At 36.6% G+C, this 17,581-nt stretch overlaps 1 protein-coding gene across 2 annotated transcripts in view; it reads right to left on the reverse strand.

Moving 5' to 3' along the window:
- Window positions 1-17,581, reverse strand: part of Fbw5 (F-box and WD repeat domain containing 5) — a 127,776-nt gene that overhangs the window by 43,653 nt on the left and 66,542 nt on the right. For both annotated transcript variants that reach the window (XM_017613668.1, XM_017613669.1), the window contains exons 4-6: window positions 10,840-11,600; window positions 10,448-10,785; window positions 10,204-10,354 (exon numbers count right to left, since the gene is read on the reverse strand). In XM_017613668.1, the coding sequence (XP_017469157.1) occupies window positions 10,204-10,354; window positions 10,448-10,785; window positions 10,840-11,600 (1,250 nt within the window). The remainder of the gene's footprint in view (window positions 1-10,203; window positions 10,355-10,447; window positions 10,786-10,839; window positions 11,601-17,581) is intronic.

Below are 17,581 nucleotides of genomic sequence, written 5' to 3' on the forward strand. Positions count from 1 at the left end.
TGCACTGATTTATCTTGTAAAAATTCCTCAAATAACAAAAATTTGCAAATTATATCAAATAAGCCCTGTGGCTCAAAATAATAAAATGTTGTATTTAAAGAATAATTCAACTGCTAATTGTAAGGGAAACCAATATCCATTAGAAAATTGCAGAAAATCTGTAGGATATAACTATTGTAGTATTAATATGCAAGACGTTTGCCTTTTACAACTTCTAAACAACCATACAGCAAATTGTCCCACTACGGCGGCGGACCACTTAGAAGAGATTGAAGTAATTAGAGACGGATTAATCATCGCACGCAGCAGTAGGCTAGACATCGAAGAAAATGGAGAACTGATTAGAGCTAATGGAACCCTGTTAATTACATTTGAAAAATCTCTTACGATAAATGGAGAGAAATTCAAAGCAAATCATCAGATCGATATTATTGAGCTCCTAGCTCCTAGGAAAACTATTTTAAATGAGACAAGTCAACAAAAACACCTATCATTGCCATTCTTTCATAAACTGCATATTCGAAATAACGAGCGAATGGAAGAGATAAAAGTCGTTCTTGAAAATAGCAAATGGATGTGGTATGGCGTAATTGCAATACTCACAGCAATCATAATAGTAATATTGTATATGAAGTTAAAGCCCAGAATTATCAAAATAAAAACTGACACTGACCAGCCTCAACATAGTTTGTCAACGATGAACATTGCCAAAAGCAGAGAAGATATTAGAGCCCGCTTGGAAGCAATTGTGGCTGAGGGCAACCACATTTGACGGGGAGGGTAGTTAACATATGTAGTGGAATGTGCCACTTGACACCAGCAACAATAGCAGCAGCAGCAAATGTACAAACGTGGGAACGAATGCATGTACGTGACTAAATGTGAATACAAATGCAGCGTCAACAATGTAGCTTTAAGAAATTAGAAAATAAGAAATAGAATTAAGAGGTAGCATAGGTAGATTAGAATATGAATATTCAAATAAAGCCAGTCTTGATTTGACAACCAAAAATATCTTGTACGTTCAAATTTAGAAGTCTGAGAGTAGGTAACATTTGACATATTTTTGCATCGCTATTTCGTACCACATTTTCGCTCCGTCTTCGTAAACGATGACAATGCAGAAATTTTAACTAGCTCAAAACAATATTCTCTGTGTTATACATATGCGGCGAACAGGAACTGCAACTTTTGTTTGTTCCATGCCATGGCGGAATTATACCAGTTGAAGTAATTAGAGCGAGAAGAAAGATTTTGACACTGCCTTATATGAAAAATTGCTTTTAATATTTGACTATAAGGCAGCCGAATGTGAGAAAATAAAGCGAGAAAGATGTTTTATTACTTCCCTTGTTTATTGCGCAATGGTTCCATGCAAACATTTTAAGGTTATCCAGAAATATTTTCAACATATTAAAAAGCATGCAGACAAAATTCAAACAAAGCGCTATGTACAATTTGACGAGCAGTTATCAAAAACGACGCTTTCCCTATATTTTGTTAGACTTTTCATAAGTAAAAATATTTGCTTAATTGTATTTTTGGAATAAACAAAGTTCTTTTTCCTTCTGTCAGTTAACTGTTTTTGTTACAAATAGTATAAATAAGCAATGGGAAATAACGAAAAATTTGTTTTATTTCCAACCTGAGAAATAAAGCAAATTTTGCGTTATTGCCGTTTGTGTTATTTCGCGAAATTCGGACTAGCTTTTTATGTTTATTATTTTTCATAAACCAGCACCACATAAACCCACATTTCAAACTTTGTACAAAAATTCAACAAACTTTAACAATTATACCAAAAAACTTTTTATAGGTACGCAGTTTTATAGCCCATCAAATTTTAGTAGGTTAAACTGCAAATTTCAAGACGCAGAATGATTTTTAATCATTTTTTTTCTGTTGTTGCATTTTCTTCCATATAAAGTATGTTCGACAATTTCTTGTATAAGGAAACAAATGCCTTAGCACTGCCAGCAAAAAAAAATATTAAAGATCAACGCGATTTTCTATCGTCTGGAAATTTCCACTTTAACCTACTAAAATTTAATGGGCTATAGGTTTATAGTATAAAATAATAGTATAAAATGTTTTTTAAAATTATGTACTCATTCGCAAGAATTAATAACAACAATAATTCCGCCACCCCTCTAGGATTTTTCTACATCGAAAAAATATTACGGATTTTTTTTTAACAATAAATATTTGGAGGGTGCTCAAAGCGCGCAGTTTTCCATGTATTTTATATGGCAAAAAAAAAACAATTTTTCGTGGAAATGGTAGTCTCCTGGGGAGAAACGGTCTTTGGCGATTGAAAAATATTGATTTTCGAGGATTTTATACCATTTCTACGATATATTTTTTTTAATATAAAATACATGGAAAACTTTGGGCGCTTTGAGCACCCTCTAAATATTTATTGACTAAAAAAAACAGTGGTATATTTTTTCGATGTACTTTACTTTTTACTTATTTCGGACCACTCTTTTGTGTACTCCATGTTTAATATTTTTTTTAAAAAGTCTAACGCTATAACAAGCACCATATAAATCCACACTTCAAACTTAGTACAAAAGTTATAAAAATTCAACAAATTTTACCAAAATATTGTGCTGGTCATGTAATGGGTCAGGCTTTTATAAAAAAATATTAACATAAAATAAACAAACAAAAAATAGTAAAAGCTAATCCGAATTTCGCTTACCTTAATCAGCTGAAAACAAGGGCATATTAAAAGGTGGCAAACCTATAAAAAACTAAACTCTACTTTCCCATCTGTTGGCCAATCCTCTTCGTTTGACACCTCATATTTGAAAATCGGGCGAACGGTATAAATATCATAATTTTATAAGCAGGAGGCAACCCTGTTAAAACCAAAATAATCTTACTGCCCATCTAGCCAAGCCCTTTCATTTGACACCTCATTTTTGAAAATCGAATGAACGGTGCAAATCTTATGCAATTAACAAAATTGTCTTCGTATAGAATAGTATCTTGTTTTATGCTTCTCGTTCGCGGACGAGAATCAGTAGAGAATATTTGATACGTTCACGCTAGCGTGCAAAATCATAAATGTATGTACGCGAACGTTCATATATGAATATTTCCAAATAGGGATGTGCGATTAGCTCATTAAACGCGAAAGCAAAAGAGGAAATTTAGAGGAACCAAATTTAGGAGGACACTAAAAGAGAGGATATGTTCAAATACCCATAATAAAAAGTTTCGACCTCTATAAAAGGGTGTCTGTACGACCTGAAACATATATGTAACACTCGTGAATCTTTGTTATGTATTACAAATTTTCATAACAATATTAGTCAGCGAAATTCGAGCGTAACATATATGTGAAACTAGCGTTTAAAGAGTTAATCAATTAATCGAACAAGCTGATTAATCCAAAGATGATTAATTAATTCTTTCTTCTCGAGAGGACTTTACTTGTCAATTGCCTACTCAACCCAAAGTAGCACTTGTTGGCAAGAGTGATTCTCCGTTCGATTTCAAGGCTGACATTATTATTGGTGTTAGTGCTGGTTCCCAAATAAACGAAGTCGTCTACTTTTCAAATTTGTATCTGTCAACAGTGACGTGGGTGCCAAAAAGCGTATGCTCTGACTGTTTGTGTGATGACAGCAGATACTTCGTTTTGTCCTCGTTCACCACCAGACCCATTCGCTTTACTTCTCTATCTAATCCCGAGAAGGCAGAACAGACGTAACCCTTGTTTTTACCAATAATATCGATGTCGTCGGCATACGCCAGCAATTTAACGCTCTTGTAAAGTATTGTGCCTGAGCGGTTCAGTTCTGCGGCTCTTATTATCATCTCCAACATCGGCTTAAAAAAATCACACGAAAGGGAGTCCGCTTGTCTGAAACCTCGTTTGGTATCAAACGGCTCGGAGAGCCTTCCCTATTATGACGGAGCTGGTGGTATTGCTCATCGTCATTTTACACAGCCGTATTAGTTTCGCGGGGATACCAAATTCAGACATCGTGGCATAAAGGCAACTTCTTTTCGTGCTGTCGAAAGCGGTTTTGAAATCGACAAATATATGGTGTGTGTCGATCATATTCTCGTATTGTGAATACCTGATCTATGGTGGATTTGCCAGGCCTAAAGCCACACTGATTAGGTCCAATCAGTTCGTTGATGGTGGGCTTCAGTCTTTCGTACAATACACTCGATAAGACCTTAAGACCTATGCTTAAAAGGCTGATTCCGCGGGAGTTGGCGCGAATCGCAGGGTCGCCTTTCTTGTGGATTGGGCAGAGCACACTTAAATTCCAATCGTCGGGCATGCGTTCATCTGACCATATTCTGCATACGAGCTGATGCATGCACCTCATCAGCTCCTCGCCGCCGTACTTGAATAGCTCGGCTGGCAGGCCGTCAGCTCCAGCAGCTTTGTTGTTTTTCAGCCGCGTAATCGCTATTCGTACCTCGTCATAGTCAGGCGGTGGGACAGCTACNAATCGTCGACTGGGGCCTCGGGTTCGTCTTCTCAACTACTTTCAGCGCTGCTACTATTAAGTAGGTTGTAAAAGTGTTCCCTCCACAATTTAAGTACATTCTGGACATCTTTCGCTAGGTCGCCATTGTTGTTCTTAGAGGAGTTCGCCACGGTCTTGAAAACTTCCGTAAGTCGCATAACCCTCTGGTAGAATTTTCGGGCGTTCTTCCTGTCGGCCAGCATCTCAAGCTCTTCGCACTCACGTATTTCGCCCTCTCTCTTCTTATTGCGGCAAATACGACGCGCTTCTTTTTTCAGTTCCCTATAACGGATCGCAGCGTGGCCCTATAGGCGGCCCCTTTTTTCTCTGCGGCTCCTTTAAATTCCTCATCGTACCAGTTGTTCTTTCGGGCCCGCTGAAATCCAACTACTTCTTTGGCGGCGGTACTTAATGATCGGGAAATGTGTTCCACTGCTCGCGTACGTTGGATTGTTGAAGAGTGCTCTCAGAGAGCAGGTGTGTGAGTGGCGAATAAATTGCCCTCTGTTGTGACTGCAGCTTTTCGATGTTAAGCTTTGCTTGCATTGTCGGGCGCACATTTTTTGCTGCACAGAGGCGGGTGCGTATCTTGGCTACAACAAGATAGTGGTCCGAGTCGATGTTTGGCCCTCGGAGTGTACGTACGTCCAAAACGCTTGAAGCATGCCTTCCGTCTATCACAACATGATCGATTTGGTTTCTCGTTTTTCGATCTGGAGACAGCCATGTAGCTTGGTGGATGTTCTTATGCTGGAACCTAGTACTACATATTACCATATTTCGGGCCCCGGCGAAGTCGATCAGCCTCAGTCCGTTGTCGGACGTTTCGTCGTGGAGGCTGAATTTTCCGACGGTGGCGCCAAAGATCCCTTCCTTGCCCACCTTGGCATTAAAATCGCCCAGCACGATTTTGACATCGTGTCGGGGGCAGCGCTCATATGTACGTTCCAAGCGCTCATAGAAGAGATCCTTGGACGCCTCATCCTTCTCTTCCGTCGGGGCATGGGCGCAGATGAGCGAGATGTTGAAGAATCTAGCTTTGATGCGGATTGTGGCTAGACGTTCGTCCACCGGGGTGAACGCCAGTACTCGGCGGTTTGTATTAAAATCTCTCTCCTACACTACACCGAATTTGCGCTCCTTTACGTGGCAACTGTAGTAGACGTTGCAAGGCTTCACACTTACTTTTACTTGCCCCGTCCATCGCATTTCTTGGATGGCGGTGATGTCAGCCTTTGTCTTCCCGAGGACATCAACCAGCCGGGCAGAGGCACCTTCCCCATTAAGGGTCCGGATATTCCAGGTGCATACCCTTAAATCATAGTCCTTTATACGTTTGCCGTGGTCGTCATCAGAAAAAGGGGGTCTCATCCGAGGCTNCCATTAAGGGCCCGGATATTCCATGTGCATACCCTCAAATCATAGTCCTTTATACGTTTGCCGTGGTCGTTATCAAAAAAGGGGATCTCATCCAAAGCTTGTTGGAATTTTTCAGTGGGCGGGGTCCTAGCGTGTCGGGACCCAAACCCAGCGCACGCGAAATTTTAAGCCTTCTCACTTTAGCTTGCCCCCAAACGGCTATTTGGTTGCTACCCAGAGGATACGTGGACATAAATATCCGGACGTTGTGAGCTGCGATTTGAACCGTACGCACAAGAATCGCTTCTGGCCACTACCAGGTGAATGGCAGTCAAAAGTTTTCAACTTCTGCGCACGGAACCATCCTTCTTAATTAATTAATCAAAGCATAATTATTTTTGATTCATCAAAACTATTAATTTTCCGATTAATTACATATTGAATAATCAGAATCTATTTAATTTGATTAATTAGCAAACTGATTAATCATAACCAAATTAATCTGAGTAACTGCTGTTATATTTTGTTTTACATACATACCTATATACATACGTAATATAAAAACAAGTAAAGAAGCATAAGTTCGGGCGAAACCGAACTTTATATAGTCGGCGCAGGCATCATATATCGTCGTTTCAAGTTTCTCTGAACTACATTTGCATGATAAGTTGGGGTGTTTACCCGATTTCAAACGTTTTCGCTAATATGCAGAGTTAGGACTTAATGATATAATTGAATCAAGTTAGATACAAATCGATAAGGTGGTTACCGAGATACACCTTTGTAGTCATACAGTGGGCGGTGCCATGACCAACTCCTAAAAGTCTATAGTAGTCTTATTTATTGCTAGAAGATTGTTTTAACTATTGACTTGGAGTAAATTAGCGTCCTCAGTTACTGAAATATCGGAGTTTTCGTATTTCTGAAATTTAACGTTATAGGGGAACCGGGTGTAATTTTAGTCCGATTTGAACAATTTTCAACGAATTTATTTTCCGTACCAAGGTTATTAATTGCACCGAGTTTGGTAGAAATTGGTAAATCGGTTACCGAGATACACATTTGTGGTCATAAGGGTGCCACGCCCATTATCCAAGTTTATAATATTCTAATTTTCTGCTAAGTGGTTTTTCAATCATCGATTTTAAGTTAGCTCCAGTAGTTACTGATTTATCGCAGTTTTCGTGCTTCTGTAAATTGCCGTTATATGGCAGGTGGGCGTGGTTATAGCCCGATTTCAAAGATTTTCAACAGGATTCTTAGTTAGACCCTACCCAAGGCTCGTACCAAGTTTGGTGAGGATTGTTGAAGCGCCCACTGAGATACAGCATTTCATCATAAGTTGGCGGGGTCACGCCCATTTTCCAAAAAATTCTTAATAATATTGGCACTTATTATGAGTTGCACACGATTTTCGATCTTCGTTGGCTATCGAAGATCGAAAATGAAATTCGTATTATGAGCTATGCAAGCGGGTCGAAATTTTCGTTGTGTATCGAATTTTCTGTCGAACAGAATTTTGCTTTCGTTGGTGTAGCGAAGTGTTAGATAATTGTCAAAAATGTATTTTTTTGCATTTGTTTTCTTACTTTTTGGCGGCTAGACACAAACTTTAAACAATTTTTATTAATTTTATGCAGTTCTCACGTCGTGCATACATGACACAAGCCCCAAAGACTAGTTTTACTTATGAATGAAGATTCCAATACTTTGTTGGCACTATCTCTGAGGACAAAATCATAGAGCTGTTTACAGTTTTAATAAATTTTAAATAGATTTGGATCACAAAATTTCTTAAATATATTGTATGTCAAAATAAATTCGAAAGACTACACTTAAACTCTCTCAAACGTTTTCTGCTCCTGGCCACTTTTCTAAGCTCTCATCCTCTGACGAATTGTTGAACCAGAACTCCGTTGTACTAATTTTTACCACGTTTTTATAAACTCGCTTTCTTTTGTATTTCATTTTAATTTGCACTAATGGACATAAATATGTATAAGCACACTATTTAGTTTGCTCGATTTGTAAACAAAGCTTCTCCGCGGTGAAAATAAACTATTGTGAACAACCTAAGAATAGCGCTACCGTGAATTTCGCTCATATTCACGATAGTGCTATTCTTCATAGAATGAGCGCCATAATACCAAATAAAAATTCGTTCGATCAGCACTTTCGACTACAGTCGAAGATCGAATGCAACTCATAATAAGGGCCATTATTTTTTACCACAATTCTACTTCACGTACTAATTTTCAACAATTTGCATCTAATATTTACTGAAATATCGTAGTTTTTGAATTTTTCAAAAATACGGTTATATGGGAAGTGGGCGTGGTTACAGTCCGATTTCGTTTATTTTCAATACCAACCTAGCTTGGGTAAAGGTAAACGTACATACCGAATTTCGTTGAGTTATCGTGTACACGAACGGACGGACGGACGGACAGACAGACATGGCTTAATCGATTACTCTTTTCATTCTGAGCATTTATGTATACATTTGTCCATATCTATCACGATTCGTTTTGGCTGTTACAAACAACCGTTATGCGAACAAAGTTAATATACCCTTGTGCACAAGTGCGCTCGGGTATACAAAAGAATTTATACATACATACGTACATATGAATGTACGTACATACATATGTATACGTATTTTTCATTTTAAGGAGCTACAATACATACATATGTACATATTTACGTAGTATGTACTACATAGTACGTACTTGTTTGGCATTTTATTTCTATTAATAAGAAAAATATTGAATGTGCCTACGAACATACACTGCGGGAACAAAGTATGTTTTGGCACAGCAAATTTTCACAATATATGCAACAAATTTTATTCTAATAATTCCTAAACTTTGTGCAAAACCCGCGAAAATTCAGCAAATTTTCATCAAAATTTTCAACTTTTTAATCAGATTTTTTAAAATTTTTTTGAGTATGGTTCATTCAACAAAAAAAAACATAAAATATAATTCCTAAACTTTGTGCAAAACCCGCGAAAATTCAGCAAATTTTCATAAAAATTTTCAACTTTCTAATCAGATTTTTTAGAATTTTTTTGAGTATGCAGTTTTGCAGCCCATTAAATTCCAGTAACAAAATCCAAGTTCGGAGTTAGTCAAAAATCGCGTTGATTTTTGAGAATTCTTTTTTTGTTGAAGGTGTTTTGCATTTTTTCCATATAAAGTATTTTCCAAAAAAAATTTTGTAAGAAAGAGACTGCGTGGAAAAAATTGCCCAAAATCAACGGTAATTCCTAGCTACTTAAACTTGCACTTTATTATAATAAAATTTATTGGGCTACAAATCTGCATACTCAAAAAAAAATTTAAAAAATCTGAAAAAAAATTTAAAAATTTCATGAAAATTTGCTGAATTTTCGCGAGTTTTGCACAAAGTTTAGGAATTATATTTTTATGTTTTTTGTTATAGAATGAACCATATTTTTATAAGAAATTAGCGGAAAAATATTAGAATGAAAATTGTTGCATATATTGTGAAAAATTTGCTGTGCCAATACTTTGTTCCGGCAGTGTACATATTTGTACATACAAACATACATATAAAAAACAATTTCATTTGGTTTGAAAGCAAACTCGAAAGTTATGAACAAAGTTATTCAGATTTCAATTAAATTCTTTTTGAGTAAACAGTAATTGCTCAGGATCTGATTAATCAGGATTATGATTAATTAAAAAACTGATTAACCGATTAATCGCACAGCCCTATATCCGAACCCTGCTTCTATGCCTTGCCGTACGCACATGTTTACACATCAAATTTCATGAGTACCTAGTACTCACGACTTTTTTTAAATAAAATTTTATTATTTAAACCCACGAAAATAACGATCGAAACGTTCTCCGTCAACAAATTTGCAACTTTGAAAAACGGAACTACGACCGAAATGTAGAATAGGTACAATCGTAAATTTCGAAGATTCATCGAAACGAAACGGAACGCAGAATACCAAAGTTGACAAACGGAGAAAATTTCGATTCGAGTCGAAATGCAGAATACGGCTGATTATGAATAGCAACCATGATTCAATAATTAGTTATTGTATTATTTAATCATAAATAGCAACTACATTTGAGTGCTATAAAATTGAAGCAAAGAATTTTGAAGCACCAGCAACTGCGACTTGAGCGTAAATAAGCTGAAAAAACAGTTTAAAAAAGAAATAAAATATCTCAATCAAAATTTCCACGGCAAGCATAAAAATGAAGTTGCTAGTTGCCAAATGTAACACCATTTCAGCCATTGGCATGCCAACTGAAGTTCGGTTGCCATCCTTAATCGAACCATTCAATTTCAAATGCTGATAACATACTACCTTAATGGTATAATCATCACTGGTTGTAACGAGCATTTCTGAATCACGAGGGTTGAATGCTACGCTGTTTACCACATCAGCATGCCTGTATTTGGCAAGACAAATACCATAAAATCGATCCCAAATATAAGCGTGCATGTCTTCCGCGCCACTGAAAAGTTTATAACAAATGTACATTGTATAATGTATATACATATAATGCATGACCTTATAATTTTGGTTTTTGATAAAAATAAAGAACTACCTTCCGACGTAGTCTTCACATACATCGAGAAATATGAAAAAGCACTCAGCGCTTGGTGTATAAGCTTTATGTGCTCGCAACATATTACCGACACGCTTCAATGTCATTAAATCAATTACGTGAATGTCGATTTCCTGCGCAATAGGCGGTGGCTCCAGTGGATTAGTTATAACATAATTTTTCGGCCATGGTCGAGTATTTACATACAAATAGCGATGATCGGGACTCAACGCCATTCCAATAATGTGACCATGCAAGTCTATTACTTTATCCATTTTGTCAAATAAGTGAGCGACCGAGTCATAATTCCACCAGTCAGGATCAGTTCTCAGTAGATTCTAAAAATCAAAATTTATAAGAAAATGTAACATAAGGAAATTTGTGTTTCTCACTTCTCTATCTGCAGCTTTTTTGGCAGCTATTCTTTCTTTAAGTGAAGGTCCCGGATCAAGTTTTTTTGGAAACGTTACGTTTCTTATACGCTTTATTCCAATTTGATGTGGAGTATACGTTTTCGATCCTGTCGAGAATATTAGGTACTTAGGTATAGAGCTGTCCATTTCGTCTTCATAATCATCTGCGCATTCCATGCAATCATCGGATGAATTCCTATTCCCATTTCCAATAGAGTATTCATTTCGATATTCATCCAAATATTGAATAGTCCCATGTTTATGGCCTAACGCAGTTCTGGTCGTAGCATTCTGTTGGAGAATATCTAATATGTTTTCTGGCGATGTGCTGCGATGGGATCGAGGTAATGTCGCTGCGTGTGAAAGACAACTCCCTACAAAACTAGTCGACGATTGTCCTTGCTCGCTTATATCAACCAAATCACAGAAACATTGCTTTAAACTATGGGTCTCATGTTCATCGGGTAAGGAATCGTTTGAATCGTCTAACCATGGACACTTAGCAACCATTATAGCGCGCACAGAACTTGCATTTCTGTTATAAAACTTGTACAACCTGTTCATAATCGGCACATGCTCCGAGTCGACTTCTTGATTGGCTTTGTTCAACCATAATTCTGAGAAGCTTAAAAGATGGCCCAACCAATGCAAAGCCCCTGATATTAGATATTGATCACCAAACCAGGTCCCGAATATGTCGTATGGACGATTTACAACGCGGCACCGTAAACGTGATTCATCTGGTGCCCGAAAGAATATATAACATTTAAAAAAATAAAGTAATGGCCCTATTGTGTATGGCGACTCGTGTATAGTGGCTGGTCTAGTAGCAATGGCTAGAAGTATCGTACTTTGTATTATGTATAGCGATTAATCTCAGTATACAGCTTTAATATTTTTCTTAATGCTTCGTCTTCATATCCTTTGTTTACTTTTGGTTCAATTCAAAGAAGATAACATGGCGCTGGAGTTACAAACGTCATTACTTTTTTCTTTTGCTTCATCTTGTCAGATCTAAATTTTCAGTAGCCCTGCTGGGTCAAAAATTTTAATTCACCTCATAGATGTAAAAAATTTACAATCCAGACATACTTTTCTATCAATTGGCACAGGCCCTTTGCACAAAAAAGGTTATGTAATACGTTATATTTAAATCGTTTATAAAATGAGCCATTTATGTATACCTATTTTATGTGGAATTATTCAATGACTTTCGTTTTACACTTTACTTTTTGAAACTATTTCGTATTAATTATTTTCTGTTTCCCAAAAGCAATCCTGCGTGCTTAGAAGGCGTATGTACCATTAATGTCATCCCTGGCATATTCATCCCCGAGGAACGCAGTCGCCAAATTCACACAAGGTTTATTACTGGTTATGACAGTATAGACAGTAGCAAACCTTTTTGGGGGTTTGTCGTAGTAATCGTTGTTATTGTAGCTATATTCTCCCTTGAGGAGCGCAGTTGGGTCATGCTGCTAATTAATGGCCTTCCTCAGATTTTTTCTTAGATTTCAGGGTTGTGTTGTGTGGTTTGACACATCGTGATTATATTAACAGAAAATTATAAATGGTGTTGAAAAACCAAACAAACGCTCGTGGGAAAGCTCTATTTTTGTCTATTGCTAAAATTTATACATTGCGATATTGATGGAAATACAAGCAATGTATTCGTTTGAAGATTTAATGTTACTTGAGAATTATGCAACGTTCGAGCTGCCAGGTTCTGTTATCAATATAAGTAACATAAGCTTTTCCGCGTGGTGGCCTCTCAATAAATAGAATAAACAAATATTCGCAAATAAATTTGGTTTATTTTATAACTGGCAACTAACGTACGGTTTTTGTTCTTTTTCAGACTCCATTTTGATTTTGACTCTTTATTGCGCCAAACAGTCAGCCCTATTCTGCATTTCGACTCGAATCGAAGTTTTCTCCGTTTGGCAACTTTGGTATTCTGCGTTCCGTTTCCTTTCGATCAATCTTCGAAATTTACGATTATACCTATTCTACATTTCGATCGAAGTTCCGTTTTTCTAAGTTGCAAATTTGTTGTCGGAGAACGTTTCGATTGTTATTTTCGTGGGTTTAAATAATAAAATTTTATAAAAAAAATTGAGTAAAATATACTGTGCATGATTGTAAGTCATCATAAATGAATTTTCTCGATTTCTGTGTTTTCGCAGCGGTAATACGGGCAATACAAAAAATTGGCTCAAATATTAGCAAATTAGCAACCAAAAGGGATATTGCGCGAGGTTTTCAAAGAGGAAGCACAGGCGTTTTTGTTTTCATTATCTATAAATAAGACTGTGAAATGCACTGAATACAATTGATTCTTTGTATATAAAATTAATAGAAGTATGTACATACATACATACATACATAAAGTGTGAAGTTACATAAAAAAAGATGCTTTTATTATTGCACTCGTTTTTACTAACTTTTTAAAAAGTGGTGCGTATGTTGTCGAATTCGAATTTGCTATGGAGCTTTGTTCTTCCCTTCCTCCCGACGGCTTTCAAAATGGAATTCATTTGCGTTCAAATCTGCCACTCTGTGTAGCAAATGTTGTGGAGTGCTCAAACAACGTTTATAATTTCACTGGCTTTGAGCGCTAAGTAATAAAGTTCATGATGAATTTAGGGTTCTTCACTCATCTGAGAAAGATCAAACTTGTCCCTAAATCTCCGCCTTTCAATTTCCGCATCAGCAATCTGGGACTCGTTCTCCTCTTCAAGCAATAACGCCGCGGCTATGGATTTCATTTTTATAATTATGTTTCCACTTAAATAAAGCACAAACGAAATTTTATTTTTATATTACAATGATGTTAGATATATTTAGTTAGTTCAAAGTATTTACAAACTTTAACTTCATAAGCTGCAATAGTTTGGTGGCAAATATTTCTTTTGTTTTGTTTCGATTTCCCACATTCCTAGGCAAATAGCTGATTTCGAAAGATGTTTTCTCTCTTCCTCTTTCGATTCGATCGTAACGCAGAATACCTAAGTTCGATTCTCGCGGAGCGGAATGCGGGAACGTAGCCGAAATGCAGAATAGGGCTGACTATTATGTGTATACATATTAAGAAGCTGTCGAAATTTTGCGTGGCCCCACGAGCTAGGTCAAAATGATGGCGTTCGTATTCACAACGAGAAATGTCAACATTTTTGTTTGATCCGTCAAAATTTTCTCTTTTATATCAGTTGGCAAAGGCCCTCAGTGGCAGCGCTCCGGGCGTTCAGATAGTCATTGTGCCAATCAGTCGAAAAGTTCCATGGTGAAACAATTTTTATTAAATTTTTGACAAATGCTCTGGTGCAAAACAAGAACCAATTAGAACAGATCTGACCGGTTGATGAGCAGCCATTTGCAATAGCATTTCAGAAAAAAGTGCGTGACGCTCGTAATTTTTGCTATTTGTGTTTTGGTTTTTACATCTCTTTATTTATGTGTATTTTGGCAGTGGTTTATTTCAGTAATTTTTAAGCGATTTGCAATAAATTTTTTGTTCAAATATTATTAAAATTAACTTTTTTCTTTTGCTTCATCTTGTCAGATCTTGTGTAGTTGGATCATGGGTGCAAAAGAAGTTGAGCAATTAAAATGCAGCAATTATATAAAAGGTACTTGTCTTTACTGACTGTGATTCTTCTAAAACTGAAAGCCATGCATTTATTAGATGTCTTAGCAATAACATTGCAACGAAAAACACTTCAAACCGTCAGGTAGGTGTAATTATTGCTGTCAAATTTTCACTAGGCCCGCTAGGTCGAAAATTTTCATTCACCTCATAGTTGTAAAAAATTTACAATCCAGACGTACTTTTCTATCAATTTGCACAGGCCCTTTGTACAAAAAAGGCTATGAAATACGTAATATTTAAATCGTTTATAAAATGAACCATTTATGTATACCTTTTTTATGTGGAATTATTCAATGAATTTCGTTTTACACTTTACTTCTTAAAACTATTTAGTTATAATTGTTTTTTGTTTCTCAAAAGCAACCCTGCGTACTTAGAAGACGTATGCATCATCGATTTCATCCCTGTCATATTCATCCCCGAGGAAGGCAGTCGCCAATTCACCCAATGTTTATTACTGGTTGTATTGTGCTGGTTATAATGTGGTATACATACAGAAAAGCGCAGACAATAAACGAATTTACTTTTTGACATGTACATTTCGAAGTAATTGGCAACTTTGCTTCAATGTGTTAAACAATTTATGTAAACAAATACCAAAACCTTCATAAGCGGGATTTTACGACCAAAGAGGCTTTGTTGAAAATTAGTTTTGAGTTATGGGTAATGTGACCAACTATTTCATAGCACAAAGAAGTACAGTCAAGGTTAAGTTAACGCCGCGAGCCGATTACGAAATTTCGAATACGGATAATTTCGATCCCTGAGAGCTCAGTGTTTGTTCAGAAGAGCGAGCCAAAGTGCTTCCATCTTAGCCTCGCAAAGGTTGGACAGTCTAAAAGAAAGTGTGGAGATGATTCCACTTCATCTTCCTCTTGACAGCTGATACAAAAGAATCAGTCGAAATTCCTAGTCTCGCTGCATGAATACCAATAGCACAATGGCCTGTCAGACCCCCATCACTAGCCCTCGAGAGGTAACGAGTTTTAAAGTGCCCTATAAAAACATTTTCTGCAGCAGACAAGCGTCTTCTTTTCCATTTTTCACAAAAGGACCCGGTTTCCCCTTGCCTAATAGCAATTCGTGCTGCGACAATTCTGTCTGCAATATCCGCAGGGGCCGTGTTCAACATATGTACATATGTTAAGCGCCAGTGTAGGTGTGGTGCCTAATGCTCCGCTAATTCCTGTTTTACAAGTGTAGTCTTCTACAGTTAGTTCCACCAGACAAGGGCTCTTTGGAACAATACAGGCTTAAATCTGGTTTACTAGAGCTAATTAATGTAATAAAATAGTTCCATATAATTAATATAAAAAAACTCAGCTTGTATATGTATGTATTTTGTATTTTTATATTCGAACGCATTGTTCTCACTTGTATTAAGATGTGACCCCATGTTCTTATATAGCAATTTATTTTAGTAACAATGTAAACTGCATTCGTATCTAGCTCTATTAACTATAGAATGCAGATATTATTAAACAAGTACTGTGCAATGCTTTTAATATACTGCAGTAATTTTTCACTATTGTATACTTGTATAGTAATATAAATCAAATAAACCCTAAACCCTAATTTGGGCGAGACCCCATCTTTTACCGATGGCTCCTCTACAGCAGTACAAGGCAACCGACACCACAATGTTAGGCTTCCTCAGGTAACCTTGAGCCTGATCTAAAAGGGTGTTAGAAATCGTCCCTTAACCAAAAGTTCCACATCATCTACATAGGCGATCACCCGACAGCCCACTTTCTCCAGTTCCTCTAGAACAGTGATTCCCAAAGTGGTCCAGGTCCAGGGATCCACGGGAGACTCGACGGGGGTCTACGCTGGCGTTAAAAAAATATGGGGGTCCACGATTTGTAAGTGGAGGTCAACGAAAATGTATCTGCTTTCGATAGTATAGAACTAAAATGGTTGCTTGATAGCCTCATTTATAAACTTTAATTTTTTTTGAGTGGTGTACAGTGCTCTTGACTAAGGCATCCAAATCCGGACAATTTTGTGAATCCCGGTATTTCGGGATCTTAAATTGGTAATCCCGGGATCCCGGTATATGTCGGGTTATTATTTCCATTAATTAAAATATGCTAACAAACTAATTTTGTAGTCTTGCTTTAGTGCGAATACTAGAAATAAAAATTAATTTGTGTTTTTAAGTAAAGAAATATAAATGTCTTCATTTTATATCAGTTTAAAAAGCCTGAATGAAAAACTGAATAAACTAAAAACTATGGAATTGAAATTCATTCATATTGCAGACGTAGTCATTTTTACAAAAAGTAAAAATTAAGAGATCATCTTTACACTAACATACATATAGTATTTACACACATATATGTATGGCTCATTCCATCTCAAATCACCCAGGCCGGGGGAAAGTGAATTTAAGTTTGCGATAAAACTCACAGGGATTGTTCCTTGAACTATTTAAGGAGACACTTTTTTTTCTTTTTGCTCTAAAATGCGAATTTTTCGAATAATGATTTTTTTTTCTTTTTGAGTACGAAAGCTTATTTTTTCCTCTCTTAATAGCAACTTTTGATGAAGTCGTTTATAACTGCCGCAAAAAAGCAAGGATTTTAACGATTTTTTTTTTTTATTGCAGATATTGATCTACTGAATCGATCTAGTGAACTAAACATCAATAATTGTTTATTAATAATTAATTATTGTTTATAAACAAAAAATTATTTTTTTCAAACTTCCACATCTTTTTTCTCTCTCATACTTTTTTGTCTATTAGGGAATAGTATAAACTATTTTCAGTACGAGTAGCAATATGCTAAAATTCATCGTTTTCGAGTTATGATTTTTTTTCTGAAAATGCACTTATATGATGCTAGCACATTTTCGTGCCAGTTGAGGGCACAAAAATTGTTGCCCATTATGATAAAGTTTCCTTACTGGAAATTTTTTGAGGTTGCCCGATCAGAGCCAAAAGTTTTTCCCAACTGGGCTCTAATTTTGGCCCAATTGGGGCCCAATTAGCGATTTGCCCAATCTACCGAAGATTTCCCCAACCAGTGCTCACAATTTGCTCAAAGTGAACATGCATACGCAATTAAAACG

The sequence above is a fragment of the Rhagoletis zephyria genome, unplaced genomic scaffold (assembly GCF_001687245.7).
Source record: "Rhagoletis zephyria isolate East Lansing unplaced genomic scaffold, Rhagoletis_zephyria_1.1 Rzeph_scaffold_00700, whole genome shotgun sequence".
Taxonomy (NCBI): Eukaryota; Metazoa; Arthropoda; class Insecta; order Diptera; family Tephritidae; genus Rhagoletis; species Rhagoletis zephyria.